The 21,149-nt window shown below is 45.7% G+C and overlaps 1 protein-coding gene across 5 annotated transcripts in view; it reads right to left on the reverse strand.

The window, feature by feature from the left end:
• Positions 1 to 1,036: 1,036 nt before the first annotated feature.
• The window catches only part of PSD3 (pleckstrin and Sec7 domain containing 3), a 113,521-nt gene continuing 93,408 nt past the window's right edge, over positions 1,037 to 21,149 (reverse strand). For all 5 annotated transcript variants that reach the window (XM_064642316.1, XM_064642317.1, XM_064642319.1 and 2 more), the window contains 2 exons: positions 17,973 to 18,116; positions 1,037 to 11,572 (listed from right to left, as the gene is read on the reverse strand). In XM_064642316.1, coding sequence (XP_064498386.1) covers positions 11,360 to 11,572; positions 17,973 to 18,116 — 357 coding nt within the window. In that variant the 3' untranslated portion in view covers positions 1,037 to 11,359. The remainder of the gene's footprint in view (positions 11,573 to 17,972; positions 18,117 to 21,149) is intronic.

Raw genomic sequence — 21,149 nt, forward strand, 5'->3', positions numbered from 1 at the left:
TGAAGGTCTTGCCATTCATCTGAAGGCAACACGCTGACACTCTAGGAGGAAAAATACAATGAAACAATCATCTCAGTACAGTCAAACATTCACCCAAATCTTGGTAAGAAACAACATGTCTTCCTTAATACTGTCTCCAAGTACAACCTCCTAGCCCTGTTGTAAAGCTTGGGCACGCCCCACCTGTGTTGGACACATCCTCTTCATTTGCCCTGTTATTCACCCTCCACAGAGTGTCTTATCTTCCCATGTTGAGCTGTGTCCAACCCAACTGCAAGCACAAGGCTATTTCCTCTCACTTTGCATAGCCCTAGTTCCTTAACCACTCCCATATCTGCCTTTTTGCACTCCACCTTTTTCTTTAGCGTCTGACTTTTCTGCCTTTCACGTGTCCTTGCTTCCCATCCACCAAGTCAACAGCAACTCCCAACCTCAACAGGGCCCTCAAACAAAGTACCTCATACAAATTTCAACTCCCAATCGTTTCTGAGCAGCTGTTTGCTGCAGCCTCCCTCTTTCAACCCATGTGTTGGGAAACCCAGTTACTTCTCTTCCTGCTGTCTCTTTACAGCAAGCAGCGGTAACTCTGCAGGCTACACAGCCGGAAGGGATGTTTGCTCTTGAGCATGAGCAAAAGGAGGAGAGGCATGCTCCAGCTGCCCTGGGCTCCGCTGGTTACCCCAACCACAGGCCTCTTTTCGTATTTCGTTTAGTAAGGACCATTTGCTGTATATTTCTGTGGGGATGCACTGGCCTCTGCCCTGCAGATCCAGATTGTGCTTCTGTAAGGCACACAGTATGCTCCAGCTCAGGAAACCTTGAAACTGACTGATGGAAGTCAGAAGGGTGCACTGGGAAAGGAAAGGGCTGAACCAGCTAATTGGTCTGTAACCTCCCTGAGCAGCACAGGCAGCTGCTGTAAAACCACCGTTTTGGTTGTTGGTTGTAGGAGGCAACTTGGTTGTAGGAAGCAACTGTCAGGGCTCAAACAAACAAACAAACAAACAAACAAAAACCCCCATTCAACTGCAGAACATGAAATACATTTGGTTTATTTCTTTCTAAAGTTTGTACATATACATATATCATTATACATATGTGAGATCCTTCAATAGGGTTGCTTGATTTCAATGACATAAAAATTATTGGGAAGCTTGCAGGCTCTTTGTTGCCCGTAAGCAACATTTATTCCAACTTATAAAAACACAGAGGAACAGTTATAGTCAGGAACATGGACACGAGAGAAGTCTACTTTATATCTCACAGTTTCAATACATCAAAGGCAAATTATTTGTTTGTATACTGTAGGCTTACTTTATCAGCAATGATAAAATAGAGGAAAATATTTATATACAGTCACCTCAAGTGAAAAATAAAGCAATGTAAACTTAAATTCCAAAATATTATTTTAAATGATATAACAATATCCCCAAAAGCCCTTCTTCCAAGGGGAAGAGGACTGATTAAGTGCCTTCATTTACCAGGAAATGATCATTCTAGTACCAGATATATGAAGCAGAATAAGGGAGGGCATCCTGTGATACCTGTAGAAAAGAGTGACAACTCTGCTTCAGGAAAACATCTCGGTGTAAGCAAGTATACGTTTGAGTCCTTACGGACATCAGCAGCACATGGAAACATCTCCCATGAACCAGGGCTTGACTTAAGTCTGCACAGCTCTGACTCTGACCTCCGAGTATACTTTTCTGGTCATGCATGTTCCCAGGGACAAAAGAGGGTGTCCTGGTGGTAGGACAACATCAAACCTGAGATGATGACCTCCCCAAGAGTCAGAGCAGCAAGTTCCAGGCTGCTGGAAAAGATTTAGTGGTTACCTCAGTTGCTGCTTCACAGCAGACCAACAGGTTACCATAAAGCAGTGAGACTGGGACTGCGTCTCTAGTGTGTTGAATGAAAAACACTCCAGCAAGTCAGTGACGAGAGTAAACTGAGTTCAAGGTTATCAGAAAGAAGGTTCCAACACTTTGGAAAAGGGATAGGAGCCCACCCAGAGAAAAGGTCTTGCAAGGACTGCTGGCAGGCTCTGTAAGTTTGGTTCTGCACACAAGAGATGTATAGGGTGTATGTACAGGCATGTGCAAAACCTTTTTCTGTACTACCACTGCCAAGAGTTATGCTTCCCATATGGATACCACGCAACACTGACTGAAAATTCAATCCTCTTTCTTAGCCTAAGAGAAAGCAACACTGCAACAGCTCAGGTGGAAGTAAATGATGCCTCTTAACTGCAATTCTGAGAGCAACGGTGCTCACTCACATCTTCCCACTACATCACCATGGGAGGCAGGAAACCCAAGGGAGAGGCTCATTGCCTGAAAAAGAATTACAGGACTACATCTTGCCCAAAGCAAGGTGATGGGGATGTCCCCCTTCATACCATTCTGAGCTGCAGTTCACTTGTGTCTCAGTTCTGCAAGACACAATTGCTCTGGCTGTGGTCCAGTGAACTGCAAAGGCATAGTTTCACTGAAGTTGCTCAAGTGCTTCAAACTAACTGCGTGTGAAAGAGTTTTATGACTCCAGGTAAGAATCACACCCTCAGGCTTTGCTCTATATTATGCAGATCATGCTAGTGTTGCCCTGACTAGAGCACAATAGGAAAACCCACTGGGTTTCCTCATGTCTTTTTACTCAGACCAGCAACTTGTTAAAAGGTTGTTCAAAGATCCCAAGGGAAACCTCTGGGAGGTATATGAGATGCCCAAGATATTTCAGCCCTGCTGCTCTTCTTTTCCCTGCTGATGACCACTCTTCTGGAAATCTGTACAGTTGCAGAAAAAAACCCCTCACTACTGCTGTACGGCTGTATCTGCAGGAGACATCACAGGCACCTGTCCTTCTTGGACAATTTTGGACATGATGTCCCCTTGCTGAATGTTCACAGAGCAAGGTCAACATTTTCAGAAGTAAAGCTGTGTATTAAATCCCCAGAGCATGATTTTCAGAAGTCAGCATGGATGCTCCCGGTGCAGGCATTGGCTGATACAAACAGTGAGAAAGTTAGCCTAGTATTAAGCTAGCAGAAAATCCCACCCACTAACCCATGCTTAAGACTCTGAAATATATGCCTTTGCTTTCAACATGCAGAACAACAGGCAGCCCCTGGTGGACAACACATGGAGATCAAGGCAGCTCAAGGGATACCCTAAATCTGCGAAAGCTCTGATGACTGCTTAACCTCATTTGTGAACAACTAGAACAACAAGCATCCTAATAATGTTTGCAGCTGCTGAAGTGCTTTGACCAAAATAAGCCTCGGAAAAGAAACAGCGGGCTTTGGAGTGCTGTGCCACAGAAGCCATACTATACCTATGAAATACATACACACATCTATAGGCATCACTTAAACATGTTCACCAAGGAATGTAAGCCTCAGGGTGTACCTCACGCAGAGACTAGCGATTTCAAAGTTTTCAAACTCCCAAAAAACTCTGTTCTTTCAGCCAAATTATAATCCTACCCTTGAGGAAGAGGACATAGTTGTCACGAATATGTACAGATTTTAAAAAAACCAACCACAACCCACCCCTGTTCTCATCCTACAGTCTTTCGGAATTTGATAGCACTGAGCATGAGGTTTTCAGAAGAGTGTGAGTTAAGACTTATGTTAGCAGTAGAGTTTGCCCTATGCGGTGACACAGACTCAACATCACTGATCTCCCTTCTCCCAGCAAGGAGGGAGTCAGAGGATTTCGTGTCAAACAATCCTCCATGGCAGCTTGGCTGGCTGCTCTGTGGTTACACCACGCTATCCACTAGGCAAGACCTGAAACCTTGCCTGCTTAAACAAAAAGTATCTTGCTGTGCTGTTCTCCTTTACGTGAGTTACAGACAGGACCACTGCTACAGAGTGGCTACTAATTACAATAGTTTAAGTCAGAAAAAAGTCCTTCCCTCATAGTTTGTAGCACTTTCAATCCTTGCATTGCAAAGTGATGTATGTTTATTGGTCCAAATAAACCTCTGGCCTGTACTGCAGCTTGTTCCTGGCCCAGACTTAATAGCAGATGCCATGGGAGGTCCCTCATTCTTTAAACATTTATAATTTTTATGGAAAAATTAAGTGTTCAAAATGGGGGGGAACAGAGAATGCTTTGGGCTGGCCCAAATTTGCTCCTTCTGATCACAGGAGCAAAGTCAGGTCAATGGTGTGGCCTCTGGGAAAGCTGTTGCTTGCATTTGGTAAGGGAAGGGCTCTAATAATTAACTAAAATATAACCTCAGTGCAGCTAACAAAAGGTATGAGCAAGGGACATTGTCTCAGGCAGGGCTGAGCCTACCTCCTTACACTGTTCAACTGGATGTTGCCATCAGCAGAGCAGACACTCTCAGATGGCATTGGGACACTTCTTCCAAGGACCTGTCCTTCTTGCTCTCATGTAAACCAGTCTCCTCACAAAGGGACTGTGGCACCCCTGGATAAGGGTGCTGCTGTCACAAGGGAGAAAAAAGCAGCAGGTGGTAGGGACAGTTCCTCAAGCAGCACAATCTAGAGGGAAAAGGGAGCCAGTGTTTCTCAGTGCCCCCAGCACTGAGGGCAATGCTCGAGCACACAGTCTCCAGCAGGTGACCAGCTGTGGAGGGTGGCACTGGCTCATTTCCCTCCTACAGAATCACTGTCCTGTGCACTGCTGCTCAGCTCAGGTGGTACCATTTCTCTGACGGCTTCCCGGAGCTCAGGTCCCCACCGTGAAGCTCCAGATGAAGCAGCTCCCTATACTACCCTGCTGGGAGAGAGGAGAGGCCAGGCATACTGATTCTATATGCGCTAAAAATATCCTCTAAAAAGCACAAGCTACTGACTAGCTCTTTTTGAAAAAGCTTCTGCAGTTCATCCCTCTAGGCAGCCTAGATATCAGATGCTGGGAACACATGCTGGGGAGCAATGGTTGTGCTCTTGTGAGAAATATGCACTTATTAACTGCCCTCTCAGTGCAGATGTGATGTCCCAGAGCCTGGGGAGAGCAATACTGGGGAAACTTTAAACAAGCATCAAGCCAAAAGACTACTTGACATAAGCTGTGTATACTGCCTTTGCCTCTGCAAAAGCAGACAGTGTTTCCAACAACCTGGATACTAGAAGGCTCGGAATGTTGCAAGTGTTTGGTCTGAGTGTGGGAGGGGGTACTTCACATCCCTGCAGCATAACACTAGAGGATCACAGCAGTCTAAAACTCGGTCTCACACCTCCCAGCTATAACTGTGGCTGGAAACCCAGGCTACCGACAAGCAGAGTGAAAAGCTGTTCACGGGGTTATCCACTCAACGCAGCACTGCTTCAGAGCAGGTTTTCTCAATGCAAGATGGGACAGCCAAATTTTCTGGATTTCTGCAAGCATGGAAGGAAACAGACCTGTTATACAGAAGCAGCTGAGGTGCTAAGATGACAGACAGGAGCAGCATGACAGAAAAGTAGGAGGAGCTGTCAGACTAACTGCAATAAGACCAAAATTCATTTAGGAATGGCGAATGCAGACACAGTAAGCAGTATGCCATCTGCAGAGAAAAGCCTTCACTGCTTTAGAGGAGAACGTGGCCACACAATGCCTTCAAGAAGCCTGGTGATAACTGTGTCACCTTTAGCCTTCTCCACTGCCACAACCACCTCCTCACTGAATGGCCTGCTCTAATCAACTTCATTTCCCCACTGGAGAAAGGCAAAAATTTTGGCTGTTTCAAGTCAGAAGAGCAACCAGCCTTGTTACTCCAACGCACTGGAGCTGTGCAAAGGCACTGCACAATTCCAGTCTCTGGAGGGCTGCTAGGCCAAACTCTGGCTCAAACCATGGTTGTGTCGAGCACTGCGCTCCAGGAGAGCCCCTTGACATGGACAGACTGGGAGCACGTGGGATCGGAGGGAAAGCATTAAAGCGACCAGCTGTTTACTAACCCTTAGAAAGCTTCTGGTAACCATTTACAAGTGACTGGTTACAGATGAAAAACTGCCTGAGCCAGCGTCGCAACAGAACAGCATTCCCCCATAGCTCCGCTGCATTAATCACTCTGCTGGCTGACTTATCTCTCTACATCAAATAAAGACACAACATAAATACTGGATTTAGAAGCTGTAGTCATGTTCAGTGGTCCATGCGTGATTTATCTGCAAGATGCACACAAACACACAGCCAGTCCAGAGAGCCTCTTTCGCAGCCACTGACGAATGAAAACCACCTCAACCAGACCCCTGCATCCTGATGACTCATGGAGGAGAGTGTGGTTTTGGCTTCAGGAGAGTACCTCACCTTCTTTGGTTGCTGAGTGGGGAGAGGGGAAGGCAATTTTCCGCTTCTCCCTCACCTCTCCTGCTGTTGGGTGCAGATCAGTGAGGCCCTCTCCTGTCTCTCCTTCCTTAGCTGGGGATATAAGTTGGTTCAGCCCCTCGAGGGTGAGCAACAGCAGTGCTTCAGAGTAGGGTGGGTCCCTCCACAACCACTGTCTGCACCGCAAGAGGGGGAAAGTGAGGAGCTGTTGGCCCCATCCTGCTCCCCTCTTTGCATCCCTCCTCTCAGCCTGCAGGCAGAGGCTTTGCCCGAGTGATGGCTGCACACTGCAGGAGGGAGGCTGACAAGGAAGGATGACGCCTCCCTGCATCACTGCAAAGGCTTGCTGGCATGCACACACGCTCGTGGTGGCTGCCAGTAACTCCTGCTTACACTGAGCACCCCCAGGAAGCTGCAGGGCTGCTCACTGAAACGCAGTTCTGGTGCATGCTGAGTCCCAGAGGAGGGCTGGAAACCAGCAGAGTATCCTTACCTACCGTAACCAAAGCTCCTGAGTTGCTGAGGTCAGGCACTGATTTCTCCTAAAGGCAAACACTTCAGCAAAGAAGGGCAGGGTGCAGGGTACCACTCTGCCAGACTCTCAATGCTGCCACCCAAGGAGATGCACTGCTGAAACCTCCTGAGAATCTCCACTTTATAATATCACCAGATATTACAGTACTGCTTGGTAGATGATCCTATTCCCAAGGGAGGACAGGAGCCTTTCACAACAGGATCGCATTTTTCGCTTGGCCTCCAAAATGCGCATTTTCACATGGGTGCCTGGGATGCTTAAAAAGTGTAAACTAACAGAGCAAAATGGCATTAATTAAAACTTGAGCAGAACCTAAAAATTCTGGGTAAACTAATGGGTATGCCTCAGCAGTCTCACCAAGAGTGCTCCAAGCTCAACAAAGGTTAAATGACTAAAAAATGCAGTGAAAAACTGCATTTGATAAGCCCAGATGAGACTTAAAAATATACCCTAATCCATTAACAAGTATACATGGAAATAGAGAATGAATAATAAAAAAAATTATCATTTTTGCAGTTCACTTTTTGATTTTTTCTATTGCTTCAAATCGTCTTCTCTGCAATGACTTTGAAGAGGAATTATCCAGTTTCCGTGTCAAAGCTGGAAAATGCATTAAACAGGAGTAATTTCTTTTTGAGCTCAGCAATTTAACTGGAGTCTACAGCAACCAGAACATGCTAAAAGCCAGAGGAAAAAGAAGTCAGAAGTCACTTCTTTGCCATTTAAACCACTGCACTCCATAATAACAAGAGCTCTGCTAAGCATGTTCTATAGCCTGCCTTCAAAAAGACCCTCTAGTGAACCTCACCCTCACAGCCTAGCAGGGCCCATTTACAAATCTGCACTTTTTTTGGTTTTGTTTCTCCTGCATGTGCCCTAATGTTGTTATGCAAGAGAGTGTCCTGGCTGTGGCCAGGACAGAGCTAATTGCTGCAGTAGCCAGGAGGGGGCATAGCTAGGACCAGGAGGTTATCCTATACCATCCACATCATTTTTCAGGGACGGGGGAAGGTCACGTAGTGGGAAGTGAGCAGTCAGGTATTGTCAGGCTCTGCTGGTGAAGATTCACATGTGAATTGCTTGCCTCTCTTGTCTACTTTGTTATTAATATTGTTGCCTTTACTGTTAATTTTCCCATCTCATTGCTGTTTCCAGTAAATTGGTCTTATATCAACCTGTGATCTTTACCTTTTTATGCCTCCAATTCTCCTCTCCAGCCTGCTGCAAGGGGAGGGGAAGAGGGAAGTGAGTGAGTGACGTGGTTTGGAGAGTCTCAGTGGAAACACTAAACTGGGGAATACCACCCCTAAACCACAATAGACGGGTCAAGTTTTCTTCTCCAATATGCATTCGGCATTCCCCAAATGAATTTCTTCTTCTGTCTGTTCCACTCATTTGTTTTAAACCTCCAGAGCATCATGAGCAGCTGCAGGCATCTAGCTTTTCTTTCCCTTCCATGAACTGCTGATCTACCACTCTTAATTAATGCAAACAATCCCTCCCGATAAGCCCTATCGTGTATCTGCCTACACTGAGTCTCCCTACCCAACAAGCTGCACCACATCACTTTGGCTCCAGCAACAGTAGGCCTCTCTCTTCCTCAGGAGGACTGAATGTTAACTCTACCTTAGTAAGAATGCATAACTTCTGCAGTTTTTAGCAACGCTGGTGAGGTTAGGGCCAACCTCACGACTTTCATCATGGAGTGGCTGCTCCCAATGGCAGATGCCAGATGCACGTGTATCCCAACATCACTTTTGAAAATGGTACCATCTGGTTTTGCTTCAAGGATCAAGTTGTTCCCAAACCTCCCAGTACCTGAAAGCGCAAAATCTTTGTTACAGTCAAGAGTCAGCACAACACTGGGAAAGCTGTTGCATGGTGGTACTCAGTGGGGAAGGCAAGTCATGCGGTGTTGTATCAGGGGCTAATTACGCTGATACTTTTGGTCTGTGTTTGGCCCAGCCACCTGTAAAAGTTTTGTTCTTTCTCTGCCAAGTTATGAGAAAAGAAGCACCAATAAAACGGGAACTCCGTCCTTGGAGAGAGTTCTTGTATAAACTATATTTAATTGCTGTTTTGTGATTGGCTGATCGTCCTCCAAGGTCACTTGAAGGAGAGACTGAAGACTACGGGTATGAAGTAAACCCCCAGACTCATTTGGAAAAGACCCCCCCGGGTGCAGTACGCAGGCACAGGGAGATATTACTTGCATAACGGAGGGTGGGACTGAGGACCTCTGGCTGGGCAGTGCTGGCCACACCTGCCTAGGTTGAGGTCACTCAGTTAATTGTATAAAAGCAGGTAGCTCTTTCTTGGAAGGCAGGAAGCTTCACATCAAGGACAACGTTGCCTTTTGGCAGGGATGCTTGCCAATTAGTGAACTTGCTGACTCTCCAGGGATGCAGCTTCTGCTATGGGTGATTGTGGGCACTCTAGCTCGGTAAGATAACTTTATGGGCAACAGCTAGGTGACTGGGGAAGTAGTACTGAGGGCTTGTTTCTCTCCCCCTTCCTCTCTTTTGGGTTTGTTCATTTTGTTGGCCACCTCTTGGTAAAAATACCAGTTTTGTTGAGCTTTCAATGGTGTCATGGTTTCGGATTTTAGTATGCTACGAACCCTCCCTAATACAGATGTCTGCTAAAGGCCTTTTCTCTTTGATCGCTCCCAGTTCTGCCCACTGAACTGGCAGTTCAATAAGCTAGATTAATTGACTTGGACCCTTGGGAAGTCTGGCAGAACACAAATGCGCACAGGTGGCAATTTTTTTTTGATGCGTGGCCCTTTGACTACTTGGGCTGGAAACACCAGCGCATTTCTAAACAGTCCTTGCATTGATCTTGACATTTCTGTATGCATTAAGAATTGCATCCATCAGGGAGGCTGTCCAGTGCCAGGCACAACAAAAAGAACAGCAAGAAACAATTTTCAAATGGTCCTCAACATTACGTACCAAGGTAGTCTGCAGGAAAGGCCAGTTTGGTTGTACTACTCCACGTAGGAAAAGGGTGACTCAAAATGGGAGAGACCTGTCCAAGCTCACCCTGTCAGCCAGTATCAAACCTGAGATTAAAACCCAGGATGTTAAGTAACAGTAGAGCCACTGCTCTCTGCAGAGCCATGATGCTGCCCAGGGAAGAGGGGCTGGGAAGCAGGAAAATAATTTCTACATCATCTTTCTACTCTCTATGCCTGAAAACTGCTGGCCACTCCAAGGGTCTGTGGGCTTTCAGGTATGGAAAGCTCTTACCCATGGTGGTGTCTCCCTGTCTTGTGCTCTCCTCTGAAAGCCTGGAGCAGGGTATGCAGGAGCTGTGAGCTGGGCTTGTTCTCTGTGGGTGGAGGGTACGATCTGACAAAGCTGAGACTGCCTTGTGCTGGCCTCTAGGCACAGAGTAGTCAGGACAGTATCAAACCCTAGTCTGCAGCAAGGACGTGTCTGCCCCCTCCTCTGGTCTGCACCAGCCTCTTCCACCTATATGTGAGCTAAAGCAGGAAAATGGAGAACTGAGGAGAATCCCTTCCTGAAGAAAAAAGACAAAGTGCTTTGTCACTATCAGAGGAACTAAAGAAGCTCTCTGTGCACACCAACAAGGAAACTCCTGGAAGGGGAAGCAACAGGACACAATATATCATAAGGCTCTATATAGCAGCTAAGTGAGAGCGTATAGTTAAAAACTACACAGAGGCCCTTTGTTTTTAATATATAATGCTAATGGCTGACATCTACAGCAGCCTCCTCTGCAAATAAATGTAAAACCCAGAGAGTCACTCCAGCTGGGTAAACCCTAATCTCCGTGACAGCAGAGACAGTACGGGTTTGGATACTTTCCAGACTTTCCAGCTTTCCAGCCTGCAAACTCAGGAGAAGACTTCGCTTGGAAGGAAGCAAACAAATTATTCCAATGCCATCATCCCAGCATTGCCAGAGGTTTCCAGGTTTCATTCCTTCACACTTGTGGGTCCACCGTCAATGCAGTAACAATAAGCAACAGTGACTATATACTGTAGCACCTGCTGCTAAGTACCAGTACCATGACCCACATTGACAGGAAACCAATGTTCCCAGCACCCCAGGCTCTAGCCAGGCTTCTGCAGCTGCACAGCTTCTCCCGCAGCTACAGCTTACATTCACAGCACTGCAGCACTTGTCCAGTTATTTTTCCCACCCACCACGTAAATAAAGTGACAAGTGACTTGAGAGATGAAAGCCACATGCCGATGGGAGGAGGTAAATGGGGAAGAGACAGAATATACGTCACAGCGCTCTACCCCTCCCCCAGCTCCTTTAGAAACAGAACAACATAAAAAAGTCCCGATGCTTCAATTGCTAAATGATAAATTAACAAAGCAAAGCAAAGCAGGAGCAAAGACATCTCCCACAATCTGCACAGAAACAGCAAAATATACAATAGAAAATGTCACTAACACCCCATTCAGGCAGATGCACTTATTTTTTGTGAAGGACAGGTTATTAAATGAAAAAAATTTTGACCACCGGTACTTTGCTGCATGGCTGTTCCCCTCGCTGTCATTTCCACCCTAAGTGACCTTCTGCTTAATGCTGGGTGTTTCTGGCCTGTAGTCCTTCCTCTCCGAGACGTTGCGTTTCACCTTGGCACTAACTGGAGACTCCTGGTTCAAAGAAGGACTTGAGTGGGATTTCTTCAGTCCTGGTGCATCGTTCTCTCCTCCACTCAGCAGCTCCTTCACTCCTTCTTTCAGGAGGCTGACATAAATCTCATAGCGATTTTTCTGGGAAATGAAAAGAAAGGCCCAAATCAGTCTGGGAGAAATTCTGCAAGAGCACTTGCGAGGCGGGCTGGGTAACTTAATGGTTTCTGCCGGCCTTGGAAGCCAGCAGCCTAATACGGACATGAACTGTGGTGCCTGATGTGGACATGAACGACAGTGGCTAATGTAAATTAAACTGTACAAAAAGGGTTTCGGGCAGACCGAGCCCCAGGGTGCCGTGCAATTAGAGGCACTCAGCTCTGCAGCACACGAATTCCATCACTCTGCTGAGCGGTGGCTCGCGGCTAGCTGGAGCACACGGTGATTTCCATGTAACACTACCAAGTGAAAGCTTGCTGACCTCAGTCACACGGAGGCATATCCTGTGCTCAGGCATACTGAGATGCCATGGGTCCCATCCAGGCATGGAAATAAAGTGCAGTGAACTAAGGGATAGCGGAAGTCCTGCTATGGTTGTCTACAGCTCTACCCTGCAACTCTTCACTCCCACCAGCAGGTCCCGCGTTTCCTGCTTTTTGTGTGACTGCTTTTCCTGCTTTTCTTACCCATGAGGGAGAAATCAAAGCAGGGTCCCACTAAGTTCAGACAGTACCAACTTGGCCACCACTAGTCCCTTGAGAGGATCTTCTGCAAGGCCAGATCTTGACAAAAAGGAGCAGATGAGAGGGCTATGACAGCAGCATGGCACATTCCCCTGCCAGGGTCACTCACAGGGAATGATGAAGGTTGCTCTCTGCCCAGACCCTTGTATTTTTCAAATGGAAAAAGTTCCCTTTACTGTGTGCCATCCCCACTTGTTCTGTTCCACATCTGGACCAGACCTTTCCCTCTCCAACAAAAGATTTTGCTCTGCTTGCCACGATTACATCTTTCTGCAAGAAACAACTCAGAAAGGAGCAAAATGAGGGTACTGTAATAGAAGATCCCTGCAGGGCCTCAAAAACAGGTGCTGGGGCAGGAGGTCCTGAGAACAGAGCAATCCACCTCACAGGATTTGTTTAATAACCTGCCCCTGACATATCCCCTGAAGACGTGGTGCAGGCATTGCAATTAAGGCAATCTCAGTGTGGTGGGGGTCAGGGAAGGAGGATGTAAACATCCCCCGTGATTGTTAATTTGTATTTTGAAGTGGCAAAACAGCGGCCAAACTATTATGCTCCCGGCAGAGGAAAAGGTATTTAAGAAAAAATTTTCCAATTTCTAGTAAAAAATAAAGTTCTGGTAAAAACACTTATTTGAGGGCAGGAAGTCAAAAAGCTCGGTAAACTGCTTTGAAGTGTGGAATATAAAGGGGGAGGGGGAGAAAGAAGAGAAGGTGACTGGGTTTTGAGAGTCCTTTGAATAAACAAATACTCACAGAGGAGGATCATAACAAAATCGACCTAAAAATTCAATAAAAAAGCATTCCTATCAATTCCATATCTGGAGCTCCAGCTCCATAATGTGAGAGACAAACACATGAAGCAGGTAAGATGTGTCATTTAATAAAAATGGAAATGGAGGAACAGCGAGCAGAACCCTGATGATGATGCACAGGGCTGATGGATGATTCATCACACAGCAAACCAGACACCTCTGCAAAAGGCAAACCGGTGCTCTGAGCTTGGAAATAGCGTAATAGTCATCAAATGAGAGAGGGACTTTACTGCCATATGGACATCTGCTTTTTATAAGTCCAGTAAACACTAGTAGGGTCACAAGACTCGCCAATCAGAACGGATATCCAGGATCTATATGTGTGCAAATGGCTATTTTTCCCTGGACTTTGTGGGCCCCTGATTTCTACTGCACTTAATCGATGCATTTCTATTTTTATTTCAACTGCAAAAAACTTGGTCTTTTAGTGACCTGACATTTGCAGTTAGGTAGAAGCTGGTGGGAATTTTGCCTTAAAAGAAATTAATCTGGAAAATTCTGTCAAGTAAATAAAACCACAGAAGTTGAAATAATTCAAAAGTTTCTGCAACATTATTTCTGAAGACTGAAAGAACATAATAAAGTGGAGACGAGGTAGCTACTCATCAGTATTCTGGCTTCACCTCTCTCCTGACAGCACTCAAAAGATCTTTCTCAAACTATAAATTTTTTGCAACAAGCAACAAGTTTTCTGCAATCTGGTGCAGTACTGCCTCAGAGAGAAGCAAAGAGAACTGTTCCTTCCTTGGTGTCTCTAAGCAAAGAGACCATCAAAAAGACATGCTACCTACTGCATCCCTGAGCAAGGACCAGTCACCTCTTGGTTCACCTCCCCTCAGAAGGAAACGTCATCTCACTTGTTTCTCACCAGGAACAAGAATGAAGGGATTGCTAGGGTGTGAACAAAAAGGAACTATAATGACCTACAGAAAAGGAAAATGGCTTCTTCCTCCCTAATGGGACTATGCTGCTTCCTTAGTGACTCACAGGCCATTTTGGGGTGCTTCTGGAGATGCATCAACATCTGTGTACATAGATACAAAGTCTGGCCTGCAATCTCAACCTGGAAGAGGCAGTTATAAAATAATGCCTCACCACCCTCTTTCCCTTTTGGTTTAACCATACAGCAAGCTCTGTCACCACCTCCTGCCTGACCCCAGCAGGACATTGTTCTAAAGGGAAGATCAGGAAACCCAAAAACCAGCAGAAGGTTTTCATTCATGGTTTTCATATGGCTCACCATTTCGTTTTAGTTTGGTTTGGTTTTTCACTCAAAAAAATCACAGAATATTCTGAGATGGAAAGGACCCACGAGGATCATCGAAGTCTAACTCCTGGCCCTGCACAGGACAGCCCTAAGAATCACACCATGCACTTGAGAGCACTGTCCAAACACTTGTTGAACTATGTCAGGCTTGGTGCTGCAACCACTTCAGGTCTGGGGAGCCTGTTCCAGTGCCCAACCACCCCCCGGGTGAAAAACCTTTCTCTAGAATCTAACCTAAACCTCCCCTGACACAGCTTCATGCCACTCCCTCAGGTCCTGTGACTGGTCACCAGACAGACTGTTGTCAGCCCCTCTGCTTCCTCTTGCAAGGAAGTTGTAACTGCAAAGAGGTCTTTCCTCAGTCTCCTCTTCTCCAGGCTGAACAGAACAAGTGACCTCAGTCAGTCCTCGTATGGCTTCCCCTTTAGATCCTTCACTATCTTCATAGCTCTCCTTTGGATGCTCTCTGTTATCTCTATATCTTTCTTACATTGCAGTGCCCCAAACTGCACACAATATTGGGGGTGAGGCTGCCCCAGGTCAGAGCAGAGTGGGACAATCCCCTCCCTGGACTGGCTGGTGATGCTTTGCCTGATGCCCCCAGGACAGGGTTGTCCCTCCTGGCTGCCAGGGCACTGCTGGCTCAGATTCAACTTGCCATCGACCAGGACCCCAGGGCCCTTTCCAGCATCTCATTCCCCAGTCTGTATGTACATCCAGGGTTGGGTTGCCCTCTCTCAGGTCCAAGATCCGGCACTTCCCTTGTTGAACTTCACATGGTTGGTGATTGCCCAGTCCTCTAATTTGCTGAAGTTTCCCTGCAGGGCATCTCTGTCTTCAAGGGAGTCAATGGCTCCTCCCAGTCTAGTATCATCAACAAACTTACTTAGTATTCCTTTGAGTTTTGCATCCAAGTGGTCTATTAAGATGTTGAAGAGCATCTAACCTGGAGCCTCGTGGAACCCCACAGGTCTCCAGTCTGATGTCACCCCATCCACTATTACCCTCTGTATCTGACCTGTGAGCCAATTGCTCACCCATCACATGGTGTGTTTATCCAGCTGTGTGCTGGACATTTGATCCAGAAGGGTCCTGTGAGAGACAGTACCAAAAGCTTTACTGGAACCCAAAAAGATGACATCAACTGGCTTCCCTTGATCAGCTAGGTGGGTTACCTTGTCATAAGAAGAAAACGGGTTTGATAAGCAGGACTTTCCTCTCACAAAGCTGTGCTGGCTGCAACTGATGACTGGATTGTCTTTCTGGTGTTTTTCAGTAATTCCCACAATAATCTTCTCCATAACTTTACCAGGCACTGAAGTGAGACTGTAGTTTCTAGGATCTTCCTTCTTGCCCTTCTTGAACACTGCGACAATGTTAGCCAGCTTCCAGTATATTGGGACCTCTCCATATTCCCAAGACTGCTCAAAAATTATTGAGAGAGGCCTCGTGATGACATCAGCCAGCTCTTTGAGGATTCTGGGATGAATACCATCAAGTCCCATAGATTTGTAGGGATCCAGGTGGAACAGCAGATCCCACACAACTTCAGGGTTGACTGGGAGTTGATCATTCTCACATTCGTGGTCCTTCAGCTCAGGGCACTGAGACCCCCTTGGTCCCTCATCCGTGTTAAAGACAGAGGCAAAGAATGTGTTAAACATCTCTGCCTTGTCTCTGTCCCTGCTTGTGAGGTGACCATCCTCATCCTGTAATGGTGTGATGCTATTTCAGCACTGCCCTTTGCCGTTTTTCTTGTCCCCCACATTTCTGGCCAGCTTCAACTCCGAGCTTTGGCCACAGGAATTTTCTCCTGCAGTGGTGAGCAGCATCTCTGTATTCCTCCCACGTCACCTGACTGTGCTTCCAATAGGCAAACACCTACTTTTTTTTGCCTTAGCTCTAAAAGTAGATCCCTGCTAAGCCAAGCTGGCCTTCTACCTTGTCTGCTTGACTTCTGACATTTTGGAATGGTCTCTCGGTAGTTCGACATGGCCTGTGAAATCTGTGCCAAGTGTGAAGATAAGAAAGCATTGCACAGAAGCACCCTGAATCACCATTTCTCACACATAACTGAAGTTGTTTCCACCGCTTTCTTGCTCACATGGGCACTCCTGCAGTGCTGATCATTTATGTGAACTGCACAGTTCAATTGCTGTTTGAGACTCCTAATAGAGAAGATAACATCTTTTGTTTCCTCTGCTGTACTGGTTCTGATTTGCACTGAGGTACCTGAGGAATATTTCTCTAAAGATCACCATGATGAAATTGACAGAAAACAGGAAAAAATCCACAACAATCTACTCCTCCATCAATCTTTCAGAAAACATCTAAAATTCCAGCCTACATTTCATGCTGGTTCTAGAAGGAATAGAAAATAAACTTTGTGTCAAGGACCCAAAGCCAAGAAGTTCCTTGCTCTTCCAAGTTGCACAAGACCCCTTCCAGAGACAAAGTATGTGGTTTGCTCTGAGTGCTGTGTTCAAAACCCACACTGTGCCACTGATCTCAAATGTTCTGCCAGACCACTTTACCGTCAATTTCCTAATCCACTTTATCAGCTTGTCTACAAGGATGTTAGTGGAGATGGTGTCAAAGTCCTTGTTAAAGTGAAGAACAAACAATATCCACTGCTGTCCCCTCATCCATCATACCAGACATCTCATTGCAAAAGGCCATCATGTTGGTCAGGTATGATTCCCCATTCATAAGGCCATGCTGACTATTTTGCTGTTGTGAAGTGAAACTCAACACAGAGATCACAACCTTCTGCAAAAGCAAAAGTACACAACCAGTCAAGTGCAGGAGTGAAAAGAGTTCCTCTAATACAAACTGGTAACACAGGGCAGGAGGCTTACTTCAGTTCTGGAGGTTTGTGTTGTGTGGCCTCCAGCATCAGCTCTGGTGGTCTCTCTGACTTTTATCTTATCTGCTCTTCCTCTTCTTCAGACTATGGATTTTCCTTGCTGGGCACTGCCTATTTAGAGTAGGATCCTTTCAGACCCAAGGCAACACTGACTCGCAGTTCTGGGGAAAAAAGCTCAAAGGTGTAGTCATAACAAATACCAGACACCTGGTGGGTTGCCAACTTGCTCCCACATAGCTCTACAATGTGGCAGACACCATGATGGATAAAAGCTGCTGCCAGATACTCAGAACAATCGCCTAATGCAGTTGCCTAAGTTGCATCACTCAGTCCCGTGATCTTTAATTCTACCCTTTTCCTTCTCATCCTGACATCCAGCTCACTGGTACGCAGTACAAATGGCTCTGATGAGGCACGCCTATGACAGTAATTTCAGAATGTCAGTTCCTTCAGAACATACCAATGGAAGACAATTATCCTAATCTGCATTACTGCACAATGCAGCCATTCTGTGAAGACTGAATGTCCAACACAGTAGGGAACACACAGCCTTACAACACAAGACATATCCTGCCTGAAGACTCTATCATCTCTTCAAACAGATACATGAGGAAAGGACAGAGAGGGTTTCACTTTTATCCTCCGTGTTACAGGTAAGGAGCTAAATTCATGGGTAAGGCCACAGGAAGTTCTTGTCAGAAAAAGACATCGCATTCCAGCTTCTGGGATTGCTGTGACTTTTCTGCCTACTCAAACATACTTCTTGGGGACGTAAAGTAGAAAAATGCAGAACTTTAGGACTCTCCCATCCACACCCAAAAAGTAAAAGTAATAATGTTTCCCATACATACCTCAAACTCCAGGTAGTGGTCCTTCAGTTTGTAATCATCTACTTCCTTGCCTTTGAGCTTCTTGTCAGGAGGATAGGAGCGATGTTCAGCAAGCTCAGTGGAGATCTGCTTCAGCTTAGCTTCATGGGACTTCAGCTGTTCATCCTTCAGAAACACATTAGGCATTTAAGTGACAGAATCTAAAATATCCAGTAAGCAAAGGAAAGTAAGAGAGATCCCAGTACAATAATACCAAGTAGTTTCTTTTTCTATAGATTTATAAGGTCTGTTATCCCAGAGCTCTACCCCCCAACAGCTGTCTCAAAGGCACCCGAGAAAAGTGGCCAAGTTTGCAGAAAAATTCAACAGCCAGAAGATGCCACTGGGAAGGAGAGCAAACCTGTCATCCCTCGCCTTGCTGTGAGCAACAAAAGCAGCTTGCTGCAGAGCATTACTGACAACATGACACTTCTGCTCTAATACATTCTTTTGTAAATTAATGAAGAGTGTTGTGTATGCAGTCAAACCAAGGGCAGAATGAGAGAGGTGAAGACCCTGCCTCAGGTCTTTGCAATGTAAATGGAGTTCCTTCCAGGATAGAAAAGACATAGAGTCAGTGCCCTTCCTTCTATTTCTGCTCTACTAAAAGCTCTCTGGTGTGTGCCTTCTATTTGTTTAGAACAATACAATGCACTCAGAAGAGGAAGGGCTGTCCAGTCCCCAAAAGGTATTTCATTCTGCTAAGCTGCTACCAGCTTTTATCCCATTGTGCCACTGGAGAAAGTGAGGAGTTGCTACTCCCACTTTCTAGGCAATTTCCTTTATCATAATCCTAGGCCCACTCACTTCCTCCAGTCCATCTGTCAGCTAACCTTCCCTCATCTCAGAGGGTTTCCAGCTCCTGCAGGATGGCCTTCTGTCCATTTCTAGGCTGGGATCTGAAATTACGTTTGAAGTAGGTAAGTCCAAAATATAGACAAGATCATGCAGATATTGGTGACTTAGCCAGCCATAACAAGTACCCAGCTCAGCTCCTGTTGTAGGCACCTAACCTCAGAGGAGGGGACAGCTGCCAGTGCTGTCCCTCAGTGGTGTGGCTGTGCAGCCACAGCTTCAAGCCTAGCTTGGACACGCCTGCACTGCACTGAGTCACACCAGGGACTGAGCCTCTCGGCTCACGGAGCTGGAGCTGCAGGAAAAGCAGAGAGGAGGAAAATTTCTACAGAAAATGATAGCTAAGCCCCAGCTAATCTTGCGTTTCGACTCTTCTGCAAGAGAACTGAAGAAAGAAACATGTGGGATAATTTGCCTCCGCCTAAACATGGTAGGGCTCAAACCACTCGCTATTGGCTGCCAAAAATTCTTGTTGCTGTTAGTAACTATCCTGGTTCTCCATACTCTCCCATTAGTGCCCAGCCACTCTTTACATTGAGCTGAATCCCTGGTCCCAGTGACATCCTGTGGCAGCAAGTTCTACAGCCTGATAACAGGAGGTCTTTGAGCAGCTATTAATACAGCACTTGTAATTTCCAGGGCACCAGCTTTGGAGCTTTTGTGTGTGCTGCACATTCTCAGGAAAAAAAAACAAAACCAACCTCCTAGTAGATCTTTTCTAGACTGGTTGTTCCTTTATATATAGATTTGTCACATCCCTCTTTGGTCGGACTAACCAAGATCCTCTGCTTTTAAAGGAAAACCTGGTACAATGATCTTGCCCAACCTGTCGTGTCCAAACTCTGTTGCTCATCCATGTCAGGTCCTCACTGCATTCCAACTTATGCCTGACCAGGAAGAGACCCTTTGAAGAAGTACTGTCCATCAGGATTCATCCCACAAAACCCTGAACAGCAACCACAGGGATTTGACAATTTGTATTTTTTTGTCTGCCAAATGAGAAACAGCCTGCTGGCAGCTTTTCCCCTCTGACAGATGAAAGCAGACATGTTTCTGCTTACCTTTGAATTTATCTACTTTTAACACTTAACATTCCACTGCCCTTAACTAAAACAGCTTATCTTACTCCACTTTTCAAGTCTCCCTTTCTTCGAGACAGAGACCACAGGGCTGTGACCTATTTTTTCCTTTCCAGATTAAATGGAAACAATCAGACTAGGAAACAATGTGCTAACTGGAACTGCCACACAGAACAACAATGAGTAAAAAAGCCTTCTCTGGTGACTGGGGGTAAATTATGGAAGCCTCATACAGTATTTTCAAAAGGGTATGCAAAAGGTAAAAGCACAAGTACGATCAGTTGGTATTATCCTTTACAAAACACGCTTTAAACTTCAACCCAGAACACAAGACAGTAAGTAGGCCACCACACTGTAAGAAGAAAGGCTACTGCAATGGAGAGAGAAAAAGCAGGGGTGACATTAAAAAAAAACACCCCGTTAGAGAAATGCAGATTTTGTGACAGTGGTTTCTAAGGAGAGTTGCTAAGCTATGAAGATGGTAAAAAAACCCAAACTCATTTAAGAAGCAATCCAGCATGGGCAGATCACTTTAAAAAGTACAGGAGAATACTCATGAAGTATAACCTCTGTCACTCTGTCAACCTGATGAACGCAAACGATGTCATGTTCCTGCCACAGCAGGAGGAATTGCAGGCATGTGTCACATCTCCCAAAGTACACAGAGCCATGGGTGCAAGCATCTGACACAGCCAGTGTGAAACAAGCTGAAATTTGTGGAGCTTTGTGCAAGAAGTAGAGCTGTGAAACTCTCTGACACAGGATGCTAAAAGCTTGTGTGATCACAAGGGGAGACCAAAAACATTCACGTAAGAAACAGTTACAAATACATATTATACAAGAAACCCCTAAGCTGATAAGGGTTGGAGTATGGAAAATGTTGTGGGAAAAATATAATTGATGCTTTTCTAATCCATTAGCTTTCATCTTTTATCATTCCAATAAGCCAAAGACCAGGAGTATGTCTACTTCTTCTGAAATGAGTGGCCTTAATACACACTCATATTTAAAAAAACCCACCAGTCACTATTTGAAATGTCTTCTACACAGCCATAAGCACAAGATGAAAATTCTCTGTCTGGTACTAGGAACACTGATGACTGCTTCTTTTCTTCAAAAATATAAACCAATTACATTCAAGCCTGTTCCTTCTCTCTCACCAATTCAAATCTTGCATCAGGAAATGAGCCGAGATCTACCACGTAAGCCTCCTTCTCCTAGGACT

The sequence above is a fragment of the Pseudopipra pipra genome, chromosome Z (genome assembly GCF_036250125.1).
Source record: "Pseudopipra pipra isolate bDixPip1 chromosome Z, bDixPip1.hap1, whole genome shotgun sequence".
Classification (NCBI taxonomy): Eukaryota; Metazoa; Chordata; class Aves; order Passeriformes; family Pipridae; genus Pseudopipra; species Pseudopipra pipra.